Genomic DNA, 27,727 nt, shown 5'->3' with positions numbered 1-27,727 from the left:
ATCACTCATTAAAGTTTTGTTTTTATTTCTAGTTTAAAATCAAAATTAGTTGTTCTCTGTAATTACATTATATATAGATTTATAGAGACATAGAAAAGATTTTTTTGCTTTTGTTTTTCTGCAAAAATCTGTAAATAAAAAATAAAACAAACAAAAAAAAAAGGTGGCAGCTTCTGTCCCTCCGTCTGTCCGTCCCTTTGTTGCTCCTCCTGCCCCTGCCCTCCGAGGCGCTTGCCAACAGACCAGGAAAGGCTGGGGCCACATCTCACTATGCTCCCTACAGCCACAGCCGGGGACGGACAGAAGCACGTGGAGCTGGAAAGAAGAAACGCCAGCAGAATATATTAATATCTCATATTTTGTTTTATTTAAGTCCTGGGGACTTCAGGTGGCAAAGGGCAGCAGTCCCCACAGCCCAGGCAACTCCTGGAAAGAAACGGCATGGTTTCCAAAGTGCAGGGCCTTCCAGGACAGGGCACGTGCCCTCGAGCAGGAGGAAGGCAAGAGGAGGCAGAGAGATCCCGTACGTGTCCCTGCCGCTCGTCCCTGCCGCTCGGTCCCCGAGGCTGTGGCCAATGAGGAGGGCAGGAAGGCTGGGCTCCCGCTGTATTTCAAATAGCAATCAGAGGGTGGGATGTGCAGCCAGCCCCCCTGCGCGGGGGTGCGTGCGTGGCACCCCGCGGGCCGCTGGCCAGGGGCAGGGGGTGTGGCGTGCGGTGCTCCGTAAGGCAGCGTGCGGCCGTGGCGGGGTAACGCTGCGGTGTGCTGCTGAGATGTGCTGCTGAGAGTGGGAGCTGCCAGGCCCTGGCCGGCCCCGGTCCGTGCCCGGGCGGCCCAGCGGTGCCCTTGCCCTCCGGGGGCGGCAGGTGGCTTTGCGTGGCATCTCAGAAAGCTGTACTGGCCATGCTGGCTGGGGCAAAGATCCTCGGGAGGCTGTCCAGGGTCTCCTCCAGCCGCCGGTGAGCTGATTTACCATCTTCCCCTGCAAGTACAGGCTGTGGTCAGTGAACTGCACTGCAGCAGCTCTGGCCCCTGCCCATCCCCAGCCACCTTCCCCGGCCGTTCCAGGGAGACGTGGCTAATGCCTGGCAGCGCTGAGCCTGCGTGCTGCAGCCACGGAGCAGAGACCTCCCTCATCCTCCTCAGCACACCCCTGGGCAGGTCCCAGCTGGGATCTGGCGCAAAAAGCCCCCAGAGCTCCTGATTCAGATGCTGCAGATCCTGTTCAACTGTCTGCTCTACCCCTGCCCACACGGGGCCGGGGTCACCCACGTTTGGGCTGTAGGAGCGCCAGCTCATGGAGAGCCTGGCGTGGGGCAAAGGGACCCAGGCTTGGGGCTGCACCAGCTCCAGTGTCTCAAAACAGCTGTGCACATCTGCATGCACTGGCCCAGGGATCCTGAGGGCTTCCCCAGGACCCCCGAGCACACACAGGGGATGCACACATCCATGCTACAAAGCTGGCTCCAAGACCTTTGCCTGGCACCACAGCAGTGGCCATCCCCAGCAAGAGATGGTGACATGGACAGTCTGCTGGGACGTGGGACACAAGGCATCTACATGTGCCAGGGTGCCACAGGGACAGCACCTTCTATGAACAACCAAGACACACAGACTCCAAAACGTGACATGGCTGACAGGCTCTAAGACGGAGACATTCGTGAGCAAAGCGGCAGGAGCAAGGACGGGGAGAGGAGGACGGCTCACATGTCCCAACCTGTGCAGCAGCTGCCGCGCTCTGGAGGCCTAGAAACCCACTCAGATGGTTCTCTCAGTGCCATCTAGCAAATAATAAATAACAACCCGGCTTAGTGCTCTGTGGACACGGGATGCCTGGCCCTTGCTGCCTGCTGCCAGCTTCTCTTGCCTGGCAGAGCTTGGGGCACAATGGGGCAGAGTACACAGGGTAGGCAGGGACCAGCCTGGGACCCCTTTGTCCCACGGGCGCTGCTGGCCCTAGGAGATGCCGCTCGGGGTGCCATGGGTGGGGAGGGAGCCGAGGGCAGCAGTGGAACACTCACCACACAGCATCAGGCTCTGCTTGGCTGCCTCCCGCACAGGCTCCTTGTCAGTTTGGCACAGGTAAACCAGCTGCTCAATGCTCTCCTTGGCCTGCAGAAGGGAGAAGGGGGCTGAGTGTGGCTGGCAGCAGGGACAAAGCCCAGGGAATGGCAGCACAGGGCACCACAGCCCCATCGCACAGGGAAGTCCCTCATCCTGTCCCTTGCCTCCCCATTTCCCTTCCTGCTTCTCCGGCACACTGGGGGCACCCCCAGCTCCTCTCTCCTAGGAGCAGGAGGCTGTGCAGGTGCATCCAGAATCACATGTCAACTCCTCCACAAGATACAGCTCTGTCACCTCCACCCCACGTCCCTCTCACCTTCAGGCAGCCCAGCGCTGCGCACCCCGCCACACGTGTCTGCACCTCCTCATCCTCCAGCTGCTCCAGGTAGCACACGAGGGCCTGAGGGAGATGGGGGGTCAGTGCCGCGGCCCACGGCAGCGGGGGGCAGCACCTCGGGGGCTGTGGCACCAGCCCACCTCATCCCTGACCTGCCCAGCACGTACCCGTTGGCGGAAGCGAGGGTTTTCCGCCAAGCTGCGGAGCTGGGCTGACACGGCGCTCACCACCTTGCTGTTGCCCTCCACCAGGAGCAGGCTCAGCGCCTTCAGTCCCTCCTTCTTCAGGCGGCCCTCGGGCATGCGCTTCAGGGCACGCAGCACCACGTCCTGGTCGTCCGAGTTGAGGTTCTGTGCCAGCAGCGCTGTGGGGAGCCGCCGGCTGAGCCAAGGTGCAGGGAGCCCAGCAGCACTGCCTGCATCATCCAGATGCCCCTGCTGCCGTCACGAACCCGTCCCCGCGCACCCTGCACCAGTGCCATATGGGGTGCCAATGCATGGAGCTGCTGGGTTACCCAAGCCAAGATGCTGGGGACCTACAGCAAGGACTCGGGGTGCTCAGGAAGGCAGCAGAGGAGCGGGCAGTGCACTGGATCAGACCTGGAGGTGGTCATGGCAGCACTGCAGGGCGATCCCCTATGGCCACCCTCCCCTCTGGCACCCTGTGCCAGGGTTGGGGGGGCAGCGACGACCCACCTTCCTCTGCCAGCTCCATCATATGGGTGTCAAGCACCAGGGCACCGAGTGACTCAAAGTGGCTCCAGTACTGGAAGATGGTGACCTGCTCACCCTGGGCGCTGCCAGGCCGCCGGGGCAGCCGCCGATTCAGCACATCCTCCACCAGTTTCACACACACTGTGGGAAAGGGCTGGGGTGAGCCACCCCTCTACGGGCTCCCAGCGTCCATAGACCCCCACTCACAGTCACCCAGCAAGGCTGGCAGCTCTGTCCCTGCACAGCCCAGGTGCCCACTCACCCGTGTCAGCCAGACCAGGGTGCTGCTCACTGATGGGTGCTACATACTGGGCGCTGAGCACCTGCAGGAACCGCTCCACGGGGCAGGTGTAGATGTTGGGCAGCTCCACGCAGCGGTCCCAAAGGGACAGCACACCCTCCTTGCGTGTCGAGAACTGCACCACTGTGGGGACAGGTTCTGTCAAGCTTCCCCGGGCCACAGCAGTGGGCAGGTGGCTCCTGCCCTTTGGCTGGCCTGGCCCCTTGCCGCCCAGCCGTGCTCGAGGGGAGACCGGGCTCCATGCAGCCCCTGGGGTGGCATGGACGGTCCCCTTGGCCACATGTCTTTACCTTCGGCAGCAGAGCCAGCTGCTCCTGCTCGCTCCTCCGTCAGCTGGCAGACGATCTCCAGCACCTGCGCCTCCTGCAGCAGCCTGTCCAGGGCATACATCTCCCGGCACCGCAGGGGACCAAAGGTGCCCAGCTTCTGCAAAGGCACAACCACACCGGCGACTTCAGGGACAGAGCTCACTGCCCCACCACAGCCTCTGTGCTGCAGCAAGAGACCCCTCGACAAGGGACCCAGAACCCACCCCAAGGCTTCCCACCCCTGGATGTCTCCCGCCACCATGCCCCAGCCCCTTCCTCACCAGCAGCAGGCGGTTGCAGTTGTTGAGGTGAAGCACCAGGGCTTTATCCAGGAACTCGTTGCCGGTGCTCATGGGGTCAGTGCTGGCCTCGGAGCCACTGCACATGCCAGTGTCGTCTGCCCCCATCTCGCCAGCACTGGGGGCCCTGCTGCCACGCCGGGCTCTGCCAGCCCTCCTGAGCCAGGGAGAGACCGAGGCAGCGGGTCAGTGCAGGGAGACCTGCACCTGGCCCTTCCCCACCCGCCAGGCAGCTCCTGGAGGACCTACAGTATCATGGCACCAGGACTGGGCAAAGGAGGAGGTCCCAGGGACATGGGGGCTGCCTGCCAGCCCAGCCCCATAGAAAGATGCAGGGTGGCACCATGCCACGGGAAGGGCCGGACCCTGCTGCTTCTTGACCCAGACCTGCCCTGGGCTGTGATGGGCTGGTTTGAATGTGCTTGGGCACCCTGGCAGAGCTGGGCAAGCCCTGTCCTCACTGCCCCAGGGCGCATCCTGCCCCACGCCCCATCCCGTGGGCCCCACTGCACACCTCTCCTCTTGGAGGGACTCCTCCTCAGAGCCCTCCGAGTCCTCCATGTCGGAGGTGTTGAGGAAGCTGAAGCTCTCCAGCGCATGCTCCACTGTCAGGCTGATGCTGGAGGCCCGGCTGAGGAAGACGCCCTGCTTCTGCTGCAGAGGAAGGCACGACGGGGTCAGATCGTGGCTCGCCAGCCAAAACAGCCCTGCCACCCACATCCCTGGGCGCTGCCAGCAGTGCCTCCAGCCCCTTGTTCCCAGGCACTGCCAGCCGGGATGGCCCTGCCACCTGCATCCCTGGGCACTGCCATCTGGGATGGCTCCATCCCCCATGTCCCCAGGCACTGCCAGCCGGTATGGCCCTGCCACCCGCATCCCTGGGCACTGCCAGCCAGGATGGCCCCATCCCCCTCTGCCCTGGGCACTGCTGGGAGCCCCTCACCAGCAGCATCTCCTCCAGGCGCTTGAGCTCCCGTTCAAGGGGCTGCAGCTCTGGGAACTGCCCCCGATAGTCATCCAGGGCCGAGCCCAGGAGGCTGATGGCCTCTTCCAGACCTGAGTCCACCATCTTCCCCCGTGGCACCTCAGGGACGCTGGCAGGCAGTGGCATGGTGGGGACGGGGCTCTCCTCCACGGAGGCTTGTGCCAGTGCCAAGGGGATGCCGGTGCTGCAGCCACCCTGTGCTGGCACCTGGCTCCGCACCTCGGCCCCACTGGCCTCCACCTCACAGGAGGTAGCCCACGCCACGGAGGCGCGGGGCTTGGCCTCAGCACCCCTGTCCTGCCTTGCCATGGCAGCTGCCACTGAGGCGCCAGGGAGGGGGTCCGCATCCTGCTCGCCCATCCTCGGGTCCTCCGGGCTGGGTGCAAGCTCCCAGGGGCTCTCTGCAGCCTTGGCTTCCATTGTGGCATCCACGCTGGCCTCACTGATGTGGCTCAGAGTCCGGGAGTAGGGCATATGCCCATTGGCCACCGTCTCCTTCTTACTGTTGCCCAGCTCCTCCAGATGGCTCCCAGCAGGGGGGATGCCGGCGCTCCCCTCGGCCCCCTCCTCCGGCTGCTGGGAGAAGGAGATCTCGATGGCGGGGGCGGACGCCTGCACCTCGGGCTGCACGATGGGCTTGTGTGTGGCATGGCGGGCGCCGCCGGACAGCTGTGGGCTGGAGGAGTCATCCGAGGACTCTGAGGAGATGGACCAGGCTGTGCCATTCTCCAGCTCCTCCTGGCGCCGCAGCATGTTCTGGGGAGGGGGGAAAAATGGTGTCAGACAAGCCCCCTGGCCACCCCTGCTCCTCCAGCTGCCTTCCCTTCACCAGCAGCAGAGCCAGCCAAGCTGGGGGGCACCAAGGCAGCTGTGACCTCCAGCACAGGCTGCCACACCGCCCCGGCTCTGCCAGCGCAGCAGGACGAGCAGTGAGGATCTGGCAGATCACAGCTGCCTCTTCCAGCCCTGCTCTGCAACCCACACCGGGGGGGTGTCCATCTCCCCAGGCCCAGCCACACACAGCTTGGAGCCCCAGGGTGCCAGTGGCTCCCCAGCATGGTGGCCAGCCCCAGCCCCAGCACTGCAGGGTGCGACGCAGAGGCAAGGCCACCAACACACCACAGCTGCGAGGATGGCAACAGCTCCAGCACCAGCTCATGGGAGGCAGCGCTGGCCATCACGGCAGTGCCATGCCAGTGGGTCACCATCACTGACCCAGTGCCACACCAGTACCCTGTTAGCGCCACACCAGCACCATCACCATGCCAATGCCACGGCACAGCATGCCAATGCCACCAGTGCAGGGACATGGACAAGCTTTCTACTCACTAGTGCCCATCTCTTGCACAAGGGCATGCAGACCAGAGGGAGCCAGGCTCCGCCACCCAGGCTCACCAAGCTGGGGGACTGCCTCATCAGGGCTAGCCAGACCCCCACCTGGCAGGATCAGGCCTCTGGGCGTCAGCGAGGGCTAGTGAGCAGGAGACAAGGAGCGGCTACGGCTACTGCAGGATGGCCACACTGCTGGGCTAAGCTACTGGCCGGCTCCAGCCCTCACACTTACACGGCCCTGCTGCGGCCATCTCCCAAGCTCGGCCGAGGAGACGTCGCCGCAGGAGCAGCTCTGAGACAGCTTCTTGAAGAGTGTCTCCCGAAAGATGTCCAGCAAGGACCAACCGTGCTTGTCGGCCGCCCGCCCCGGCCTCTTGGGCAGAGAGAAGAGGAGCTGTGAGCACGGGAGGAGCCGGTGCCGGGGAGCCATGGCCGGATGGCTGGAGAGGAGCTGCGCACCCCTGTGCCGAAGCCATGCCACCCTCTGGGATGCAGCCTGGGCACGTCCCCACGCGACCCCTCCACGGGCCACCCCTCCCACATTACTCCTGCCTGGCGCCGCACTTACGTAGAACGCCTGTTCCCGCAGGGACGGGGTGTCGGGTGGACTCTGGTTGTAGGTGGAGAACCTCTTGTTCACTGTGGAGGCCTTGTTGACAGTGCTGGCTGCCGAGGGCTGGTCATCCTTGTCAAAGGGGCTGGGGAGAAGAGCAGGGAGGTGAGGGGGAGTGCCAGCCTGGGGGGGAGTCTTGGCCTTGCTCTGCAGCAAGCAGGACACCAGGACCCCATCTGGTCCAGCTCTGGTTTTCCATAATTGCAGCCCAGTTTTGGGATGGGGGAGAGCCTGGGGCAGGCCACCTCTGGCCACACCACACCAGGCATCCCCAGCCCTGCCACATGCTACCAGCAATGCCTGCTGAGACACTCACTTCCAGGTCACCTCCAGGCTGAGTTTGAGGGTGCCCAAGTCGTTGATGTCCACAGCCACTACCTGGGGCAGAGCCGCAAAGAGGTCCTTGGTCTCACAGGACACATTGCCCACCACAACGTGGTTGGCCAGGCTCTTTAGCTCTGTCACCTGCAGAAGGAGAGGGATAAGAACAGATGAAGACTGTGACTTTGTCTTATCCATGCCATGTCTGCATCACGCTGTGTGCCTGGATACCAGCACCACCAGACAGCCTCCTCCCACCCTGGTGAGGGTGAGGGTTAGGTGAGGTCCTGGAGGGAAGCCCTGCCGGGATGCAGGGTGGCAGCCGGCCCACACCATCCCTGCCCACTTCTGCACCATACCTTGATGGAGAGGAACTCAGTGATGAGGGGCAAGAAAACCATTTCCTCGCTGTCCCACACCTGCTTGCTGTTCACCTCGATGCGCCCCCGCAGCTTCCACCGCTGCCGCCCATACTTCATGAAGATCTGGGGATGCAGAGATGTGGGTGTGGGGGAGATACAACACTAGGGTGGTGGGTGCTCTCTGCACTTTCCCAGGCACAGCCAGGGACCCATGCCACCCACCACCGCCCTGCAGCATGCCCTCCACACCAGTGCCCACCTACACCCCCCAGGCACCCCACAGACTGCAAGGGCAGGAGAAGAGTAGATCCCAACCCATATGGTCCCACCAACCTCATACTGGTCACCAGCACAAAGCCGGGCAAAGCCTGCCAGTCCTGCAAGAGAAGGCGGAGGGGTCAGCGACAGCAGGCAGGCAGGCAGCAGGCCAGGGACGGAGCAGGACGCCTTCCTTACCTTTCATCCGGACATGGAATTCGCCCAGCTGGCTCTCCAGCTCATTCTCCAACAGACACATGTTCTGGGGACAGATGGATGGACAGCACCTATTAGCAGCCACCCATGGGACCCAGCACCCTGCCAGCCCACCCCAGCCCACTGCCTCACCTCTGTGTACTCCTTGTAGCCCTTGCTGGCCTCGGCCAGGCTCTCGCGTGCCTCCCGGCTGCCTGGGGAGCCCGTGCTGTAAGCCTTGACCATGTTGTGGGCTCCATCACGCAGCCGCCGCTGGATGCAATAAGCCTCGTAGAGTTCATCTATCTGCAAGGATGGGCCCGAACTGCGGTGAGAGGCAGAGCAGGGGACAGCACAGCCATCCCAGCGCTGCACTGAGGTTGCCCCCAGATGACCCTGGTCCCCAGCTCTCACCTTGCTAGCATGAAACTCCAGGCGACGTAGAAAGCGCTCGATTGACTTCACTTGCTGGAAAAGTAGAGGAGACGGCGTGAGCAGCAGCCCAACCGCTCCGCAGAGGAGCTGCAGGTCAGGATGTGCCCTGCTGTGTGCCTGTGCTGGGTCCTGGTCACCAGCCCTCCTGGAAGGCGCAGGGTGGCAGCTGGCACTGAACAGAGCAGAGGCTGCACCTGCACCCATGTGCTGCAGCATCCTCCAGCCTCCCCTGTCTCCCAGGAGACACGCCGGGCTCCAGGGTGCTCTTCTCCCAGCCTCAGAGCTAACCCAGGCTCAGCACTCGCCAACAAGAGCTTTTGTTGACACAAAGTGGGTTGCAAGCCCCTGCCTGTCTCTGCTTATCCCCTGCCCGGACCCATGCTGCCCACAGAGCCCTGATCCCACCCCACGGGCACTCTGCCGTGCAGGGGACGAGGGGCAGACAGCAGGGCACTGCAGGTGGGGAGGGGCTGGCAGCAGCACATCCCAGGCACTAGGAAGGGGGACACAAGGGGGACAGGGCACCGACCCTCCTGCTTACCTTATCCAGATCGTAGAGAAAGCCCTGGAGGAGAGAGAAGAGGGATAAGACGCAGCACAAAGCCAGTTCTGCCCACCCAAGGAGACCCAGCACATTGCATCCACCACCCTTAGCATGTTGGTGGAGACATGCAGCATCCAGCCAGGGCTGGAGACTGCATGACAGTAGGACAGGAGCCCTGTGCAGCCCAACACCAGAGCCTGGGCTGGCCCCTGACGTCCCCACAGAAGCAAGCAGCCTCTGCCCTGGGACACAGATGGACCACAAGCTGCCCCAGCTGTGCCCACAACCCCAGCCGTCTGCCCAAAGCACTGCTCCCAGTAAGGCTCTTCCCAAGCGACACTCACCAGGCGCGAATTCCTCTTGGACTCACGGATCTGGGTGCTGAGCTTCTCCAGTTCCAGCTGGTGCACCTCCAGGTAGGCTCTGGGGCAACCACAGCACGGGGGTCAGGCTGGGACACTGTGCCCAGGGCTCCCACCACTCACAGCCCACACCAACCCAGCACATCTGGGCCTGCATCCCCAGCTGCCGCTCCAGCACTCAGGCAAGGGAGCCCGTGTGTGCCTCTACGTGGGACCCCACACAGCTCCGGGACCCCAAGGCACTGCGCCCAGGAGACCTGGCATGTCCCTGCCTGGTGACAGCAGAGAGCTGCCAACCCTGACCCACATGGCAAGCTGTCCCCGTGCCCCCCAGGGGCTCCCTGCCTCCAACCACCCGGCCATGGGGAGCCCAAGCACTTACGTCAGACCTTTCTTGAGAGCTTCGTACACCTCGTCGAGGCGGTTGGGCTGAGGCACCTTGGGTGGTGGGGATTTGTGGGACATTGAGAACATCCTACTGACCCTGGAGCCAGTCTTGCGGGAGACAGTGGGGGTGAAGGGTGAGAGATTCCTGGGGAAAGAAACAGGCAAACCCTGGGAAGCTGGGGTCAGCACACAGCACCAGGGTCTGCCTGGGTGCCCAGCCTGCCAGGCACCCTGTCTCGAGGCAAGAAGGAGCTCTGGGATGGAGGCCAGGTCCGCCCAGACCTGCCTGCCTCTCCCAAGAATCCTCGGCAGCCAGTTTAACCAGCCAGCGGGGCTGGGCGAGACAGGGCCGTGAGGCTGGGCAGCACTGCCTGCACCACATGCCTGCAGCCCCCCCAGCTGCGTTCGGCTGCCCCAAAGCCATGGGAAGGACAAGGAGGAACCTGTGAAGCTGGCAGTGGAGAAGAGCGGGGAGGCAACCCCGTCCCAGCAGGGTCTGAGGCTGGCCACAGGGTAGCCTCCGCAGAGGGCTGGGGTCCCAGGTGCCAGTCAGGAGAGCAAAGGCACCAGCTGGAGCCAGGCTGCATTCCTGGAGTGCCCATGGGGACGTCCCCAGCCCTGGCCACCCTCTGAAAGGGCCCTGCCCTACTCCATCCCCAGCACCCCAGGCTGCCAGGGGCACGGAGGTGCTCCCTGTGGTCTGGGCACTGTGGCAGGGTGACACATGCCACCGTCTGCTTGCTGGCCTGCTATCGTGTGCTCCTAGGGACAGGCAGGGATCCCAGTGGGTGGCAGCACCACAGCATCCTGGGGACAGGCAGCCCTGTCACCCCATCACAGAGTGCAGTGACATGGGGCAGGGACATCCTCACTGATTCTGCGCCTCTCCAGATGTCACCAAACCTGCTGCATGGAGCTGCTGGCCACCTGTTGCCCCACCACCGCTTCAGGGACCTCGCCGGCAGACCCAAAGGGATGCCAACCCAGAACCCAGGACCCAAACACCACCCTTCCTGCCTTGTGCAAGGGAGTCGCTCCCCAGCCCAGTGAGCAACGCCCCACTCAGACCGGCTCTTCCCTTCCTCCTTCCAAGGCATCATCATACCACCAGTGCCCCAGAGACACTCCTCAGTTCCCAGCCCAGGGCCAGACCTCCCATCCTATGCCACTCATTGCAGGAGTGGCCAAAAGACTTCCCCTAATCACTGGTGGGGGGAAATGAATGTCCTGACCTCCTCCTGAGCTAGAGCGATGGGTCAGTGCTTGATTTCCACCATCCCTCCTCATTCCCATCCTCCAGGGTGGTCCCTGGAGGCATCCCCCACAAGCATGAGCCACTTGGCTGTGGGCATCCAAAAGCCCTCCCTCTTCCCTGTCCCCAGGCAAGCCCCTATGGCAGCCCCTAGATCCAGCGATATGCCAGTGGCCTGGAAAGTGTCCCTTGGCCCAGAGGCTGGACAGGACTTGGGGATGAGAGCCGAGCAGGGCTGCAGGACTGCTCCCAGCACAGGGAGGCTCTGCCTGGGCTCGTGCCCACCCAGTGAAAGTGTCCACAACCTGGCAAGGCAGCCTGGCGCTGCCTTCCCCAGCCATTTGGCTGAGAGATGTCTCTCCCCTGGCACTGGTGGGTGCACTGGGAGGTAAGGAGCCTAGCTGGGTGCTAGGAAAAGGGATTAAAAGCATTCAAATGCCATAGTCTCGCAACCCAAACGCACAGCATGTCCACGTCCTAAGAACCACCTGTGAGAGTGCAGCCAGGAGCTAGGGGTGGCACAGAGGAGGGTGGCAGGGATGCACAGCGTGTGGGGTGGTTCTCACTGACATGAGGTTCAGCAGAGAGGAGGAGGAAGGGTATGATGGGACTGCAACATCACCAGTGGCTGAAAAGGACGAGTAGGGAATGGCTGCTCCTTGCAACACATCTGATACGCAGCCAATAAAACCTTTCAGCAACAGGTTTGAAATGACCCAGAGGAACCCCTGATTCACGCCAGCACTCAAACCCCAAAACTGGCTGCCGCAGGATGTTGAGGCCATTGAGACACAATGCTTCAAAGCCACCCCAGCTCCTCCACCGCACCCATTAAACAAGAGGTGGTCACAGAGAAGCTCTCAAGAGCTGGCTGAAGAATGAAGGTGAGCTACACCTGCCCCCTCCACGTGGGGTGGCAGGAGCTGCAGGGCTGCCAGGTCCTCACCCAGCCTGGGACACAGCACAGCAGAAGGGGGGGGTGACGGGTTCTGTCTCCTATCTGGCCTCAATGCCACCTGCAGCCCCCCCATCCAACATCCCCTGGGTACCACAAAGGTCCCTGAAAGACATGCTGGGACAGCGGGTTGGGAAGGTGCCTTGAGATGCGCAGCAGGTCCCACCACCATGCCCAAGCTTGTCCCTATGCCTCGTGGCAAGCAGCACAAGCACCCATCTCCTACCTGAAGGGCCGGTCGGCTGTTGAATTCACTCCAGCGAAGGACTGGCTCCTATTGATCTTGGTGACCAGGACTCGGCGCTGCGGGCGCACAGACAGGGACATCGTTGAGTGTGACCTGGAGGGCCTCCCTGAGGGGCACAAGAGAAGCGAGTCACCAGCAGCAGGGTGGAGAAACACGCAGGCAGGGCTGCCACCAGGACCAAGAAGGGCACCCATGGACCAGGGTGGCTACAGCAGCCATGATGGGCTGGGAGCCTTCCCTCCGTCTCAGCCCAGGGACAGTCCCGGTGGCACCAGGGACGCGGGTCCTGTGCTGCCCCCAGGACGCTGCTGGTGCCCTGCCCTGGGTGGAGCAGGGCTCTGGACACAGTGAGCACTCAGCAGGGACAGACAGACGGACATGTCCCAGCTCAGCTCCTGTGGGAGCCAAAGGAAGGGGCTGATGCCCAGTGCCTACCATGGCCCTTCCCAGACATGGCAGTGGCAAACCCTGCGCTGTGTCCCAGCCTGGCCACCTCCTCCTGAGCCCCACCTTGTCCCATGTCCGGCTGTCACCCGTGCCACCCCACTGCAGGGCAGGAAGGGCGTGGGGCTGGACCCAGCCACGCAGCCCTTTGCTGTCTCTGCGTTCGCATCCACCCGCTCCAGCAACCAGGAGGGAAACCCACACACAACAAAGCACTTTGGAAAGTCCTGGCTCCTTTGCCAGGAGCTCTGCATCGCGGAAGGAAAGGCCGAGCCATTCCCTGCCGGACCCTGGAAAGTCCACACAGGCAGCACGTGGCCAGCCCCACGGTGGCCACAGCCCTGCCCACTGCTCCTGGCAGTGCCAGAGATGGTGCCAGGAGTCCTGACACTGCTGCCGGTACCTGCCTGTCCCCGCCACAGTCAGTGCAGTCGATGCCAGCCAGGATGGAGCAGATTTCTGAGTTTTGGGGCCAAGACCCAGCTGCCACCCCACATTGCAGAGAGCATCGCTGCAGCCCTGGCCAGGGCTTGGCAAGGGCAGCCCAAAGCAGAAGGCAAGAGCAGGGGCTGTGGGGCTGCTGGCCTCGACACCCCAGCAGTGCCAGCGGGGCACACAGAGGAGCCCAGCGTACAGGAGCCAGGTACTGGATGCTCCATCTCACCCCAGTCACCACTGGTGCTGGCTCAACCCCTCTGTCCCTGCCAGACCCCAGAGCCAAGCTGTGGGCTGGGGAGCCAGGAGCTGCCGGGCACCGTGTGGGCTCGTGCCCAGCAGTCACACACGCTGCCACAGAAAGCCAGGCAGGGCTCCAGGGGCACGCAGCTTCCCCCACTGGCAGATGGGGCCAGAGCCAGCTCCCCACACCGTCAGGGGCTTACTCCGCCTTTCCTCCTGCCCCCAGCATGGCGGGCAGCAAGCCCCTGGCCTCAGCAGCACCAGGGATGGCACAGGGATGCAAGCGCTGCTGGGGGTCCCACCACCATCCCCATTCCTTCCGCGGCGCAACAGAGCCCGGCTCCAGCCGACCCTGCGTGGCACAGACCTGCTCGGCCGCCAGCGGGCATCTGCCTGGTGCTGCGCTCCTGGCCACCTCACAGCCATGGCCGGGCGAGGCACGAGCTGGGGCCGCTCGGGGTCAGAGCCAGTCACTGCCAATGACCCCTGTGCCAGCGGGGCCAGGAGGCAGCAGGTCCATCGGGTTCCCAGCTCAGGACCACGGAGCAGCTCTTGCGCTGGTCCCACCGCCTCGGTGTTATCTGGGTGATAGTCCCTCCAGTTTCCAGGACAACACTGTCCCAATTAAGCTAATTAGAAGGAGCTGTAATCCCTGGCAAGCCCAGCTGACCTGCAGGGCCTGGGCAGATTACTCTCTGCAGGGCTCTTTAATCTGCTCCCCACCAAGTGAGCAAGGCCCATGGCACCTGTGCTTGCTGCCCAGCTTGGCGCTACAGTGGCTCATCCATAGGGAAAGCACCCACCACCCCAAAGGTGGGGCTCTCTATGTGTGGCGCAGGTCACAGCTCCTACGGGGTGCGCACAGCCCTGCCAGCCCACCCTTCCTCAGCCCATGTCGCCATCTGGGGCACAGGGTCCTCTAAAGTGGGTCACCGAGGCAGGAGCCTGCACTGGGGAAAAGGATGCTGAGAGCATCCCAGGGCAGGAATGCTGAAAATGTGGCAGGGGAGAAGGATGCTGGGGGTGCTGTGGAGGACCAGTGCCCCAGCACAACTCCCCAGGAGTCAGAGCAATCCCCAGCCACTTGCCCAAGCAGCTCAGAGGCTCCTGCAGCCACCTGCAACTGCACTGGGTCATGCTCCAAGGCACCTGAGCCTCCTGTGCTGGCACGGGGAGCAGTGCCATCAACAGCAGCTGCTGACGGGACCACATCTCTGTGCTCCAGCCCAGGGACCCAGCTCTCCCCCAAACACCCACCGCAATGCACTGCAACACGAGGCCACATCACTGGCAGGGTGAGTGCAGACATGAGTTGGCACCAAGAGACTGCGCAGCCGTGGTACTTGCTGCCAACCAGCCCAGCAGCCGGCCACGGGCACTGCCAGGTCCTGCCAGTGCCAGCCTGTCTGCCGCAGCATCCTGCATCCCCACAGCTGGCACCCTGCAGCATGCCAGGGCCCCAAACCCCCTTCAGGGAGGGGGACACCAAAACCTCGCTCTGTGGGAGCAATGCCCTGGGAGCCCCAGGGATGCTTGAGCCCAGCACAGGTGGGCAGCCAGCCAGGTGCCGGTGGGCAGAGCTGCCTGCATGAGGCAGGGCAGGCAGGGTGCGTGGTCTCCACTCCTGGCACACTTGGCTCATGGTGAAGGAAAAAACCCTGGCGCGGTGCATTCCTGACATTACCGAGATAAGAGGTACCTGGTACCGCAGCAGCATGGCCAGCCCCGCGGGGAGCAGGGCCCGGGGCACGCTTGGAAGGAGCCGCCGGCCACTGCGGCTCACCCAGACTGCTGAGCCCCGCACCAGGCTTACCAGAGGCTGGCACCACGCAGAGCACTGGCACACTCGTGTCCCTGCTGTGGGCTGAGCCCCAGCCACATCCCTCCCTCTCCCGAGAAGGAACCGCAGAGGTCCTGCCCCGAAGACCCAGCCCCTGCCAGCCCCACCACCCCCTGCCCTTAATTAGGGCTTTGGGGCTAACAAAGCTGCCTCCTGACCAAGCTTTTCACCTTGCCGTCCTGCGCCGCAGACCGCCGGGCGCAGAACAACCCCGTCTGTCCGTCCGTCCACCCGCCCGGCCCCGGCCAGCGCTGCCCGGGGCAGAGCAGCAGCTGTGAGCAGCTGGCGGGTGCTGCGGCGGGGGTGCCGGAGCCCACCCCAGGGCTCTCCAGCCCGGCCGCCGGCTCCTCTCCCGACAGCCGGTGCTCTGGAGATGATTGGGATCCCAGGAATGCCGGGCTGAGCGGCGGAGGGGGGGGGGGGGGGGGGGGGCAGTCCGACCGGCTGGGTTGGTCCCAGCTGGTTTCTGTTTCCGACACTCAGACATCAGCCCCAGGTCGCTCCAGCGGGTGTATCAACACTGCCCTTGTCGGAGACGCCCCAGACCGGCTCTCCCCGAATCCTCAGCCCCAACGGCTCCACGGGACCAGCATCTCCAATAAAGTCACCCATTGGAGGCCAGCGACGCCTAGGGTGCCAGACCCAGCACCCTCCAGCACCCCTGGAGGGCACCCATGGCTACCCAAGGGGCTTCCCCAGGAGAGGCTGGCAGGGCTGGGCTGTGGTCCCTATGCCAATGGCACTGTGGCCACCTCGCTGGCACAGTCGGGTACCAGTGTACACCCCCCCCATACTGCTGTCCCCCCAGTGAAGGCATGGCACAGTGGCCATGAGCCAGTCCATCCTGCCTGTGGTGTCTGTGGTAAGTGGAGTGTCCTGCCATCTCATGCCAGCGTCACAGCCCCTCCATCCCAGCACGCTCCAGTGAACCTTGGGTGCCTGGCAGGGCCAACCTCAGGAGGCTGCGAACCCCAGCTGTTGGCTCAGCTCCCCCCAGCCCTGCCGCGCATCCTTGTTTGCACAGCTGCGTCCTGCAGCTCCTGCAGCCCCCGCGCATACCCCGGCCCCCCACCAGCCCCTTCCGGCCTCAGCTGGGCCTTGGCCGGCTCCCGGCTGGGCTGCAGCAGCTCTTCCCTCCCACCACCCGTCCCTTCCCGGAACACGGGACAGGAGTGTCCGGGGACCCACGCCATGCCATGCCATGCCATGCCATGCCACCTTGGTCACGGGGAGCCTGGGAGCCACCTCTTCCCTGACCTTCATGTTCTGCCTCTCCTCCAGGCAGGCAGGACACCCCCTGCCTGCCCCTGCGCTGGGCGAGGAGGGGGACTGGGGGGGTTTGGGAGCAGGATGACTCAGGGAATGGCATCCTGACCCCCTGTGACTACCAGGGAGCCAAACTCCCAGCCCCGGGGTTGCAGACCCCGCTGGAGCAGGGGATAGCCATTTGGGTGCCACGAGCCAGGGGCTGGATGGGTGCTGGTTGCTGTTGGCCCCATGGTGCTGGGGTCCATGGCAGCGGTACCCACCCTCACAGCCCCGGGAGGCCAGCTGGCTCCTTGGGCCGAGTGGGAGGGCGGCAGGAAAGGGAAGGAGCTGCAAATGGGAAGAATTGGAGGAAGTGCTTATTTACCCTGCGAAGTATCACCGAGGAAGGGCAGGGCAAGGCACAGGCAGACACTCACAGCTGGCTCCCCGGGGGGGGGGGGGGGGGGGGGGGGCGGCTCGCAGCCTCCCACCCTGCCACCCATCCCACGGGCTCCCAGTTTGCAGCCAGAGGGGGATGCAAGCCCCAAACTGGGACCCAGGGAGGTGGCCACTGCAGGGGCCGGGGGTTCATCAGTGCTTGGCTGTGCTCAAGCCCAACCTGTTTTCTAGGATGGCTCCTGAGAACCAGTCCAGGACCACATGGTCCTAGTGAAGCGGGTCTCCTACCACCAGAGGCACAGACCAAGCACCCAGCCAGGATCCCCATGGCTTTGGAAGCCTAGGGACCATAGCTCACCCCCCGTGCCCTGCTAGATGGGACTGCAGCCCAGCCAGGGGCACCAGACCCTGCTCCTGAGTGGGCTGAGACCACTCTCTGAGGTGCTGAGATCCTTTGGAAGCCTCCTCCCGGGGCTAGCATAACATTGTGAAGGTCCCACATGCCACCTTCACTACTGCCTGCTCACCTCCAGGGTGCCCTGCTGCGTACCAGTAGCTTCCCCCCTCAAATTCTTCCCAGGCAACTTGCCCCTGTGCGCAAGAGTAGCCCCAAGAGCCCCTGTTCTGCCCAGATCCCCCGGGGCCACCGTGCCAGGGATGCTCGACATGGAGCCAGGCTCTCTTTGTCCTCATTAGCGCAGCCACAGACAAAACATGGACACATGAGAGGGAGAAAACTAATTTGCTGAGAAAAACCATGGTGCCGTGGCACTGGGGACGCATGCATTGCCCGGGAGCAGCAGGCAGTCGTGACCCCTCTCCTGCCTTGAGGCGCAGAGCCTGGGCCTCAGCATGGGCAATGGCAAGGCCAGGCAGCTGGCGGGCCTTATCCTGCCACGGGCACCTTGCCCCAACACCCCATCGCTGGACACAGAGGTGACAACCATGTCCCTTGCAGGTGGTGGGTGCCCATGTCCCTGGTGCCCCTGGCAGGGAGAGCTCTTCTCCTGGGGAAACCGCTCAACCAAAACAGCCCCCCGCAAGCCCAGCCGGAACAGCCTCAAACACCTGGGGGTCCCCAAATCAAGAGCGTTTGCCGGCCAGCCCCGGTGCCGCCAGTGCTCAGTACCTTTCGGTTTGCCGTTCATGGTGGGCAGCGGCAGCACGTCCCGCTCGGGCTGGGGTCGGCGTCCCGGGCAGCTGTTGCTCTCTCATGCCGTCCGTCCGCCCGCCCGTGCTGGGGCCGCAGGGCTCCCCCCGGGCCGCAGGGCTCCCCCCGGGCCGCAGTCTCCTCCCACGCTTCCCCTGCCCGAGGGCTGACATCACTGCCCAGCGCTGCAGCCCCGGCCCTGACTCAGGGGCTGAGGACGGATGGACCGGAGGACAGGGACAGGGGAGGGTGCCCATCCCCCTTGGAGGGAAGGGGCCCCACCAGCACCGGCTGCTCCAGGAGCACAGCACGGCTCAGCCCACATCCTGCCCTCCCCATCGCCCCCCTGGGGAAACTGAGGCACGGTCACAGGGGAGGGGGCCCCGCTGCAGCTTGCTGCGGTGCAAACTCCCCCCCAGCCCCTCTCCAGGTTTAAAGCAGGGGGAAGAGCAGGGCGGCAGCCTGAGCCGGGCACTGCAGCGTCCCCCATCAGCCACACGTGCCACACTAGCTTCATGTCAGCCAGCTGGCCCCAAGACTGCTCCCCCCGGAGATCCCCTTTCCCCCACACCCAGGGCAGGCTCGAGCCAGGGAGCAAACACCGCCCTGCCCAATGCACCGCTGGCCCTGAGCCGCTGCCACTCCCCTTAACGGGGGGGGGATGCTCCAGGCACAGCCCCTCGCCCCAGCGCTGCCGCGGGCAGGCATAAAGCCGTGGGCAGAGCAGGCAGCTGATGCTCACACCACTGCAGGGAGCAGTGCCAGCAGCCCTGCTGCTCGCTTCTGCAATGCTTTTTAAAAAACTATATATATATATAAAACCGCCGTGGCTTCACTGCAGGCTTCCCACGGTATGCATTCCCACGCATCCCTCTGGGCAGCCTGCATCACGCAGGAGCCACCAGGAAAAGGGTCTCCTTGCTCAAATGTCCCCCAGTTTGTGTCATCCAGGTCTCCAAAGCCTCAGAGGGGAGAGGAGAGCCCCAAGGGTTCCTCACAGGGCTCTCAAAAGATGTTTGGTGCCATTCCCATGCAGGAACCAAGGATGCTGTGCTCCCCACGGGGTCCCGCTCCCACAGGGAAGCGTGGCAGGCCCACTTGCCCTCTACGCCAACCCCAGCAGCACCTTCTGGCCCCACAACTCCCTGTTTAGAGCACAGGGATACCCTAAACAACCAGGAGAGTCTGTGGCACAGATGTCACCCCTTTCCAGCGCTGTAGGTCCCTGCATGGGTCCTGCTGCTAGGGTATCCAGGCCTGGCACCCCCCTCCAGCTCCAATGCCAGAGGCTGGAGCAGCCAGCTCCATCCAGGCTGGGACCAGCTGCCATCACGACGTCACTGGGGCAGGAAGAGACACCTCCCTCCCAGGCTCCTTTCCTGTTTGCTGCTGCTTTTAGAGCAAGGTCAGGCCAGGTTCAGAGGGAAAAGCATGGAGCAGAGTCTTGGGGGGGGGTGCTCACAGAGATGGGGTACTCCCAGACAGCTAACCCCCACCCTAAAGGCAGAGCCACTTGTGGGGCTGTTTCCCCAGCCCAGACCTGGTCCTCTCCTTGCTGGTCCCTGTGCAGGACAGGGCCAGCACACCACAAGGCAGAAGCACCTGGGACTCCCTTATGCATAGCTGCCCCACCACAGGCACTCAGGCGTGTGGCTCTGGAGCCAGGCACAGCCAGGCCTGGCAAGCTGGGGCTTGCAGCAGTGCCACCAAAGAGCATTGCGTCCCAGGGCACCCTCTCGTCCTGGTGTCCGGGTGGGTGCACAGTGCCCGTGCTTCTGGGGGCAGCTGGAAGAGCTGGTGAGACTGAGCTGGCTGCGAGCAGCATCCAAGGGAAAACCACCCCACAACTGGCAAATGGAGGCACCTTGTCACCCACCTGCCTGCAGCCTCCACACTGGCATCGTGGCCATGGAGGGGAGCCAGCAGCCCAGCACGCTGCAAAGTATGGTGCAGGGGGACTCACCTCCAACCCAGCCTTCCAGAACTTGCTTGAAGACCATGTCTCCTGTCTCGCCTGGATGTGATGGATGGAAGCCCATCCCCCAGCTCTCCCCACCGACAGGCAGAGTCCTACCCAGCAGCTGCCATGGGCAGGGGGCCACAGCCTAGCTTTTCACCCCTTGCTTCTTCTCCCGGGGGAAAAGCTTCGCTCCTGGCACCACCCTGGGACCAACCAGCCTTCTGCAAAGCCTCCACTGCGCTGGCAGCCATGTGGAGCCAGTGCCCGGCACATGGCCAGGCAACGCGCCCGCAGCCACGGCCCATGCCAGCTCGTTTGTTCTCATTAAAGGTTAACAAGAAAGCCATGCTAAAGCTGCCGGGAACTGTGGAAGAGGCGTTCCCCTCCCCACTGCCACGCAGAGTGGAGGGATGTCTAGGCTTCCCCACCAAAGGGGTGACAGCCAGGCTGTGCTCCTCCCGGGGACCCTGCAGGGACCCTGCCCCTCCGCAGCCCTGCCTGCAGCCCTGTGAAGGGCAGCCGACTGTGGGCAGCGCAGGCAAGCCGTGCGGCACAGCACCATCCTGGGCATCACCCACGAGGAGGCCGCCCGGAGCAGGCAGGAGGTGGGGTCGTGCATTCAAAAGGTGGCAGAGGACACCAAAGGAGGACATGGGCATGCAGCATCAGACATCTCCGAGCACCTCACAGCACCCTGCACGGCTCCCGGCAGGGCCTGCCAGCTCAGGGACACCTTGCCAAGGGAGGGCAGAGGAAGGGCATGAGCTGTGCCAGCACTGCCAGGGCCTGGGCAGTAATTGAGTTAAATGCATCTCTGTCCCTGATCTGGCCAGGGACAGGGAGCGGGTGCAGGGAAGGGGACAGCCCCTTGGCCACACAGGGTGCCAGTCACCTCCCCACCTCAGGGGACTTCCCTGGATGCTCAGCTCAGCTCCACCAGCCAGGGCAGCTGCCTCCATCCCTCCTACATGGCAGAGATGCGGGTGTAACGCCCCGAGCGCACCCTTTTTGGGGGTGTCCCTGTCATGCCCTCCTCTAGCCAGGCCGGGAGAGCTGCCCCGGGCATCCCCACCCTTACCACAATAGCTGAACATGCAAACAAAACTCTCTGTTGGCAGCAGTGCTTGGACACGCATGTACAGCCATGGCCAGTCCGTGTACAGGCAGAAGAAAAATCCAGACTCCCCAGAAGGACACTCCCACTTCCCTGCCCTCCATGGGACACAGGACTGGCTTCCCAGAGACCCCATGTCCTGCCAGCACTGAGTCCTGGAGAGGTTCCCTGACTGCTCCATGCTGGCCCCAGGACCACCAGCACTGAGGCTGTGCCCACCCAGCTCAGCCCTGGAGAAACCACCAGTCACATGAGCACGGTCCCCTGGTGGCACCCGCACTAAAAACCAAGGTGATGGAGAAGTTATTTCAGGCTGTTCCCAGACAAGCAGTCCCCTGACACAGACACCCTTGCATGGGTGGGAATGTCACCACAGCTGGAAATGTGGCACAAAAGGGCGCAGGCCAGGCTCAGCAGGTGTGCAGCGGGCAGCAGTCACTGCTGGCCAAAAGAGGCTGGGGAGATGAGTGCTAGCACGTAGGCACCAATCCGGTGAGGGGCCAAAGAGCTCCTGGCCACGGGGGAGACCTAGCAGAGGCAGAAGGTGTCAATTCTGGCAGAAAGACCCACCGTCATGGCTTGGAGAACCATGGTGGGTGACCAGGTGACCTGTGGCCAGGCAAGAGCCAGTCCTGGTCTGGGAAAGCCCAGTTCTAGATCTGCAGATGGTCACCCCTACCACAGTGCCAACCCCTCTGACTTTATTTTTTGCAGAAACCATCAAAGCCAGCTCAAAAAAATCCTCACAGCCCAACGCTGCAGATCATATGTGGAGTTTTTTCTGCAGGTATGATGCCCCAAGGGGTGGAGAAGGACCAGCCCTTGTGCTGAGCCAGGTTCTACCCACAGCCAGGCTGGCACCATCGCCCCCAGCAGCATCCTGTGCTGGAGGGGCCGGGCACCCCGCATCCAGGCACCAGGGCCACGTCAGACTCAAGCCCTCGCTTCCTCGCATCGTCCCCACACGGCAGCAGAAATAGAAGCGATATAAATGGCAGCCCTATAAATAAACCCAAAGCACAAGGCAGGGAGTTCGTCCCAGCCTGGCAATGGCCTCAACCCACACAAAGCCAGGGCTTGCTCTGCCTTCACTGTCCCCTGGGGACCCCAAATGCCAGCTCCCTGCCGGCGAGGGGTCTTCCAGGTCCTGTCCCTTAAGTCAGAGACACAGCAGGAACTCCCAACACTCCCTCCAAGCCTTGGCCACCAGTGCTCAGCACAACAGCACCCCTAGGGGACATCCCCACGCCCCTGCCCAGCTCCTCTCAGGGTGGCAGCAGGGACTGGACAATGCCCGCCCTGGGTAGACTCCTGGGGAAAGCAAGAGCTCTGGCCAGGAGCCTCAGGCAGGGTTTGGAAAGGGATGCCCCTGTCCCCACCACTGTCCCTGATGCAGATCAACAGTTATCCCACCGGCTGCACCCCAGCACACCCCACCCCTGCCCTGCCCATCGCTGCCCGTGCTCCCACACTCAACCCCACCATGTCAGGTCCTCCACGGGGGCTCGGCCACCACCACACCAGCTCCCACCACAGCTCCTCTCCACCCGGGGGCCTGCAGCGATGCATCAGGGAACTCTGCCAGCCGAGGACAAGCAACGCTGTGGGCTGCCAGCCCGGCACTGCTCGATTTTGTGCGGCGTCATAGCCAGCCCTGCCCAGGGGACACGGCAAGGCTGGTCCTCAGCCACCAGCCCAGAGGTAGGTTCTCAGCCAGCCCAGGGTTTATAGGAAGGCCAGGACATCCCAGGGGCCTCAGCAGTCTCCTCTGGGAATCTGGCAAGGGTAAAAGCCGCCGAGGCTGCTTGCAAGTCCTGGGACAGCCAGAGATGTGGCAGGGAAAGAGTTAATGGTGTGAGGCCTTCCCAAGCACTTCTTGGCAGGGTGGGGAGGGCGGGAGATAGAAGGATCGGGCCAGCAACAAAGCGCGATCTGTCTCATTAATTCCTCTGAGCATTCCTCCCTCAGTCACCCAGGAGGAGGAGGCAGCACCCAGCTGACATGGAGCACCCAGGTCCCCCCGGAGCCCCCCATGCCCCGGAGCCCTGCTTGGGTGCAGGGGTATGACGGGGGGGAGATGGGGGCAGCACCTCCTCCAGGACCGATGGCTGTGGTGGCCCACAGACACTCGGGCAAGGCCCTATATGGCTGCGGGCAGCGGCCATACCCCTGCCCAGCTGTACCCCTGCCTGGCCGTAGCCCCTGCCCAGCCGTACTCCCTGCCCCTGCCCGGCTGTGCCCCCTACCCCTGCCTGGCCATGCCCCCTGCTCAGCTGTACCCCCTGTGCTGCCGTACCCCCTGCCCGGCCGTATCCCCTACCCCTGCCTGGCCATACGCTTTCCCTGTTGCACCCTTGCCCGGCTGTGCCCCCGGCCCTACCCCTGGCCCGCAGGGCCCGGCCGTGCCCCCTACCCCCGCCCGGCCCTACCCCCTGCGCGGCCCTTCCGAGGCCCCGGGCAGGGCTCCCCACGCCGCAGAGGAAAACAGCCGGCGCCATCCCAAACCCGGGAGCGCAGCAGCGGCCGAAGGAGCCAGGGACGAGGGCCGGGGCACACACACACCCCGGGTGACATGGCGAGGGGTGCTCGCCCCCACAGCCCGCGGTCAGGCCGTCCCTCCCCGGCCGCGGTGCCGGCCCTGCCGCAGGGTGCGGAGACGCCCCGGGAGCGGCGGGGAGCGAAGCGGAGCCCCCCGGCCGTGCCCCCCGCCCCACCCCGCCCGCCGCAGCCGCGCACCGGGCGCCCACCCCGGGACCGGGCGGCGGGCGAGGTTCCCGGCAGGCGGTGGCGGACGGCGACGTGGCCCCCCCGAGGGTGTAGCCCCTGCTCGAAAGCCACCCGCCCCGCTCCCCCCGCCCCGCTGCCCCCGCGGCCGGCGCCTCCCGGGCGGGGGACGGGTGCAGGGGTGCCGGCGGCACTCACATGTCCCAGGCGAGGCGGGGGGCGAGGCGGGGGGCGAGGCGGGGAGCGAGAGTGGGCCTGGCTCGGTGCATCCCCTTTGTTCCACTCCCATGGACGGGGAGCAAGCGGGGAGCTCGGGCAGCTTTGGCAGCGCCCACCCCGGCGCTCTCCATGGAAACGCGGGAGCCATGTGATTTCGGCAGGAAACCGCGGCAGGGCCAGCGCCAATGGCGGCCGCACGGCCCGCGCCGCCTCCCCCGCTGCCGCCGCCGCCGCCGCCACGGCCGGGGGTCCCGCGCCCACCCCCCGCTCCGCCAGCCCCGGCGGGACGCAGCGCCCCTCGCCCGGGCTGCCTGCCCTCCTGGCTCTTCCTGCCGGGAAGACGGCGGCTGGAGCCCGCACCCCCCCCCCCCCCCGCACCCCCTGCTCCACCGCTCCCTGAAAGACCCCTGGCCCGTGGCACAGCCGGCTGGCAGCGGGGGTGGCATGGCCGGGCGGCGCAGTGACATGGCCAAGGCTGTGCTGGTCGGTGGCAGCGCCAGGACGGGCGCCCGAGCACACGTGCTCCCGGCTCTGTGGTTCCCCCCGCGCCCCGACCCCGGCCGGCCCACCCCGGGAGAGCAAAGCATAGGCACCGGCCCGCCCCCCGCCCCCCCAGCCTCCAGCGGGAAAGAGCAGAGGAGAGCTCGCAGTGTCCCCAGTTAAGGGCCGCATCTCGCTGTTGCGAATGCAGGCTGCCACCCTGCCGGGCGCTGCGGTTACATGGCACTGGGTTCCTCAGGGAGCATCGTGGCTGCTGTGGATCGGACCTGCCCCGCCAGTCCAGGTCCTAGACCCTGACACCCCTGCGCGTCCCTGGAGATGGAGGGGCCAGAGGAAGCCACGCTTCTGCAGCACCACACCTGCCCCTCTCCTTCCTCCCAAGCTCATCTTTCTCCTGCCTGTCCTAGATCATATTGAGTCGACCCAGTTTTAAATGGGACTGATGCCTTTGCAGCCCTGGTGAGACATCCTCCATGCAAGGACGAGGCAACACAGCACTCCAGCCAGCCCCATGATGCAAAAGCACTAGTTAGACCGTCATCAGGTCTCAGAGCTCAGCAGAGCAGGGCAATGTCAGCGATGAGGAAATCATTACACCCCTGTTGCTCTCCTGGGGCCACACTGAAGGTGGAGTGCTTGCTGCTGCCAAGGATGCTTGGTAAGAACCGAGATGTCCCAGCTCCCAGCCCACCGCTCCAGGCTGGCCCAGTTATACAGGGAAGGAGAAGCAATGCACAGATGGGAGAGAGAACAGCAGGTCCCATAGCCACCAGGGAAAAGGCAAACCAAAGGGCCAACATGGACACGCAGAGAGCGTGTGTGGATCCATCAAGCCAGCTGCTTGATCAACCAACCCAGGTACCAGCGCCACCCGGTCCCTGTCCCACTAGGATGGCCTGCCACATGCCTGGTGTGGTCAGGACTGCCATGCCACACTGTCATCACTTCATCCAGCATCCCACATGGGCCAAGTGGGGGTTGGATCCCACCCATACCCTGTGGATGGTGTCACCACCTCACTTAGCCCCAGAAGCTCTCCAAGGCCAGCCAGATCTTGCTGCATGGGCTGGGGGGTGAGGTTAACTGGGGGGAGGCAGGAAACCCCCTCTGCTAACACCACTGAGCAGGCTGTGTGGATGGTCAAAGTCCATGCAGTGATGTTCTGCTGAGTTCTCGGGACTTGCCCCATACAGACACACTGCCAGCGTCCCTGCCAGGGCTCCTGCTGAAAAAATAAGGGGGAAGCTGACTGCATGTAGCACTCAAAGGAAGCTTTTGGTGACCTCGAAACTCCTGGAGTCCCTTGGGTCACCCTCACTAAGTCCTCCCAGCCCTACCAACTCTGGGTCAGCACTCTGGCCACCTCTGCAGGCTCCCTGCCAACCTGCCACCACACCAGCAAGGTGGCCATGGGGCCTTGGCGTGCAGCTGCAACTGGCATGGTGCAGTGGGTACTTGGAAGCACTGCATGGCTGCCTCTGATCCTCCTTGTGCCCCAGGCTGCAGGTGAGCAGCTGGCTTGGTGGGCTGCCTAGTGCCCACCACAGCTTGCCTGTGATCACGCAGCCCAGCTGAAGACCACCAAGCTGGTCCTACCAGCTCTCTTGCAGCAAGGTCTGTCTTCAGGTAGTGAGCATTTAGAGTGGGATAGGACAGGGTCGGATAGGGTCGAATATTTCACTTGGAAGGGACCTACAACAATCATCTGGTCCAACTGCCTGACCACTTCAGGGCCGACCAAAAGATAAAGCATGTTATTAAGGGCACTGTCCAAGTGCCTCTTAAACACTGACAGGCTTGGGGCACCAACCACCTCTCCAGAAAGCCTGTTCCAGGGTTTGACCACCCCCTCAGTAAACATTTGGGGTGCCTGGAGGCGGGCTGACCCACAGCACCATTGCAAGGTAAACCACTGTTCCCGGCTGCTGCTGCCACGGCAGGGAGCAGCTGCATTGCTCTGCAGGCATCGGGAGAGGGGAGCGCAGCGAGGCTGGGGCCAGCAGGGCTGCCTGCAGCACTGCTCCCTCAGCCACACGCCTGCCTGCCCTGCCAGGCTGGGGATGTTGAGCTAAACACTGCCTCTGCCAAGGCTCGGGCTGGCACACCACTTAGGCTATTGTAGGTCACCAGGAGCTTGCTTGGCGCAGACCAGCTCTGCAAATAAAAAGGGCAGGCTCACCGCCTGAGTCCCCACAGCACCCCCTGGCCTGCCTGCTCCCCAAAACCCCCCTCCTGCTTTTAAGCAGGGATGATGCCTAGGGGCAGGCAAGGGTTAACCTTCCCAGCATGGATAGGGATAGTCCTGGGCCCCAGCCACTGGAGGAGGCTTCTTGTCCCTGCCCATGCTTTGGGTGCTGGTGAGGCAGGAGTCCCTGAGCGCAAGGGCACCCTGTCTGAGCAGCAGCAGGCATCGCCCAGCACCTCCCAGCACCAGATCGCACCTTACTGGGGAGTTTGGTGACCCAGGACCACTCCAAGCACACTCCCCTCTCCCTGGCAGCCTTAGCCACCAGCTGTGCCTGCTGCCTGCATCTGCCTGCAGTGATGCAGAGGAAGGTCTGGGCCATCAGCGGAGCCCCATACCACGGGTCTCTGCCCAAACTGCTCTTCTCGCAGCAGGCTGGGCCTGCAGCCACATCTTCCTCTCCCCTCTCTCCCGAGGGCAGGAGGCCAGCCCTGGCTCCAAGCCTGCCTGCCTCCCTCCATGGCTGCCCTGGAGCTGCTGCATGCTCAGCATTCCTGCTCAGCGTTGGAGCAAGCCAGTAAGGCAGGCCAGAGCCCCAAGCCTTGTGCCAGGACAGCCACACGTGCTGAGCACACTCAGAGCCCAGCTGTCACTCCCGAGAGCAGCTGAGGTGCCTCAGCTCGGCAGGTCCCTGCCGCAGGCTCAGAGCTGAGCATCTGGCATCCCGGCTCTGGGCTTCTCATCCCTCCAGCTGCTCATTTTTTGGGGAACACAACCTGGGAAAAAGCTAAGGGAGCCCGGGCGGTGCTGGTGCAGCATGAGCAATGGAGCTGCCGCTCCAGCTGACTCATCAGCCCCAGCCACGCTCTGGAACTGGCCAGCAGCAGGGAAGGGCTGTGCCAGCAGGTCCTCAGTGCTGCTGGAAACCCTTCCCCGGTGTGCTCAGGGCCAGCGCTCAAGTGGCAGCAGTCTGGGGCACAGCCCTGACCCAGCCT

The 27,727-nt window shown here is 63.9% G+C and overlaps 1 protein-coding gene across 5 annotated transcripts; it reads right to left on the bottom strand.

Annotated features, from left to right (window-relative positions):
• Positions 1–4: 4 nt before the first annotated feature.
• Positions 5–24,189, bottom strand: RIPOR1 (RHO family interacting cell polarization regulator 1). 5 transcript variants are annotated; one of them, XM_055726644.1, is made up of 24 exons: positions 24,026–24,189; positions 12,250–12,376; positions 9,812–9,961; positions 9,412–9,490; positions 9,065–9,088; positions 8,503–8,556; positions 8,242–8,394; positions 8,092–8,155; positions 7,969–8,012; positions 7,633–7,758; positions 7,269–7,417; positions 6,908–7,037; positions 6,572–6,712; positions 4,966–5,763; positions 4,537–4,676; positions 4,005–4,179; positions 3,706–3,841; positions 3,377–3,538; positions 3,097–3,255; positions 2,569–2,765; positions 2,381–2,464; positions 2,022–2,112; positions 1,718–1,781; positions 5–982 (listed from the first exon to the last, which is right to left on the bottom strand). In XM_055726644.1, the coding sequence occupies exons 1-23, from the start codon at positions 24,114–24,116 to the stop codon at positions 1,759–1,761; spliced, it is 3,297 nt and encodes a 1,098-aa protein (XP_055582619.1). In that variant the 5' UTR covers positions 24,117–24,189; the 3' UTR covers positions 5–982; positions 1,718–1,758. The 5 variants fall into 5 exon arrangements, with proteins under 5 accessions (XP_055582619.1, XP_055582618.1, XP_027662690.2 ...); XM_055726643.1 differs by lacking the exon at positions 1,718–1,781 and having other exon boundaries at positions 24,026–24,187; XM_027806889.2 differs by lacking the exons at positions 1,718–1,781; positions 24,026–24,189 and adding an exon at positions 18,009–18,244.
• Positions 24,190–27,727: the final 3,538 nt, after the last annotated feature.

This window comes from Falco cherrug, chromosome 14 (genome assembly GCF_023634085.1).
Source record: "Falco cherrug isolate bFalChe1 chromosome 14, bFalChe1.pri, whole genome shotgun sequence".
NCBI lineage: Eukaryota > Metazoa > Chordata > Aves > Falconiformes > Falconidae > Falco > Falco cherrug.
The sequence above is the reverse complement of the archived record's forward strand: the minus strand, read 5'-3'. Positions and strand labels throughout refer to the sequence as shown.

Excerpts from the sequence above, each read along its gene's own strand:
- RIPOR1 (XM_055726643.1), bottom strand. The coding sequence starts at position 24,116 with ATGGGAGTGGAACAAAGGGGATGCACCGAGCCAGGCCCACTCTCGCTC. Across the intron at positions 9,089-9,411 it reads CCAAGAGGAATTCGCGCCTG|GGCTTTCTCTACGATCTGGA; the intron begins GTGAGTGTCGCT and ends TCTCTCCTCCAG. Across the intron at positions 6,713-6,907 it reads TGCGGGAACAGGCGTTCTAC|AGGCCGGGGCGGGCGGCCGA; the intron begins GTAAGTGCGGCG and ends TCTCTGCCCAAG.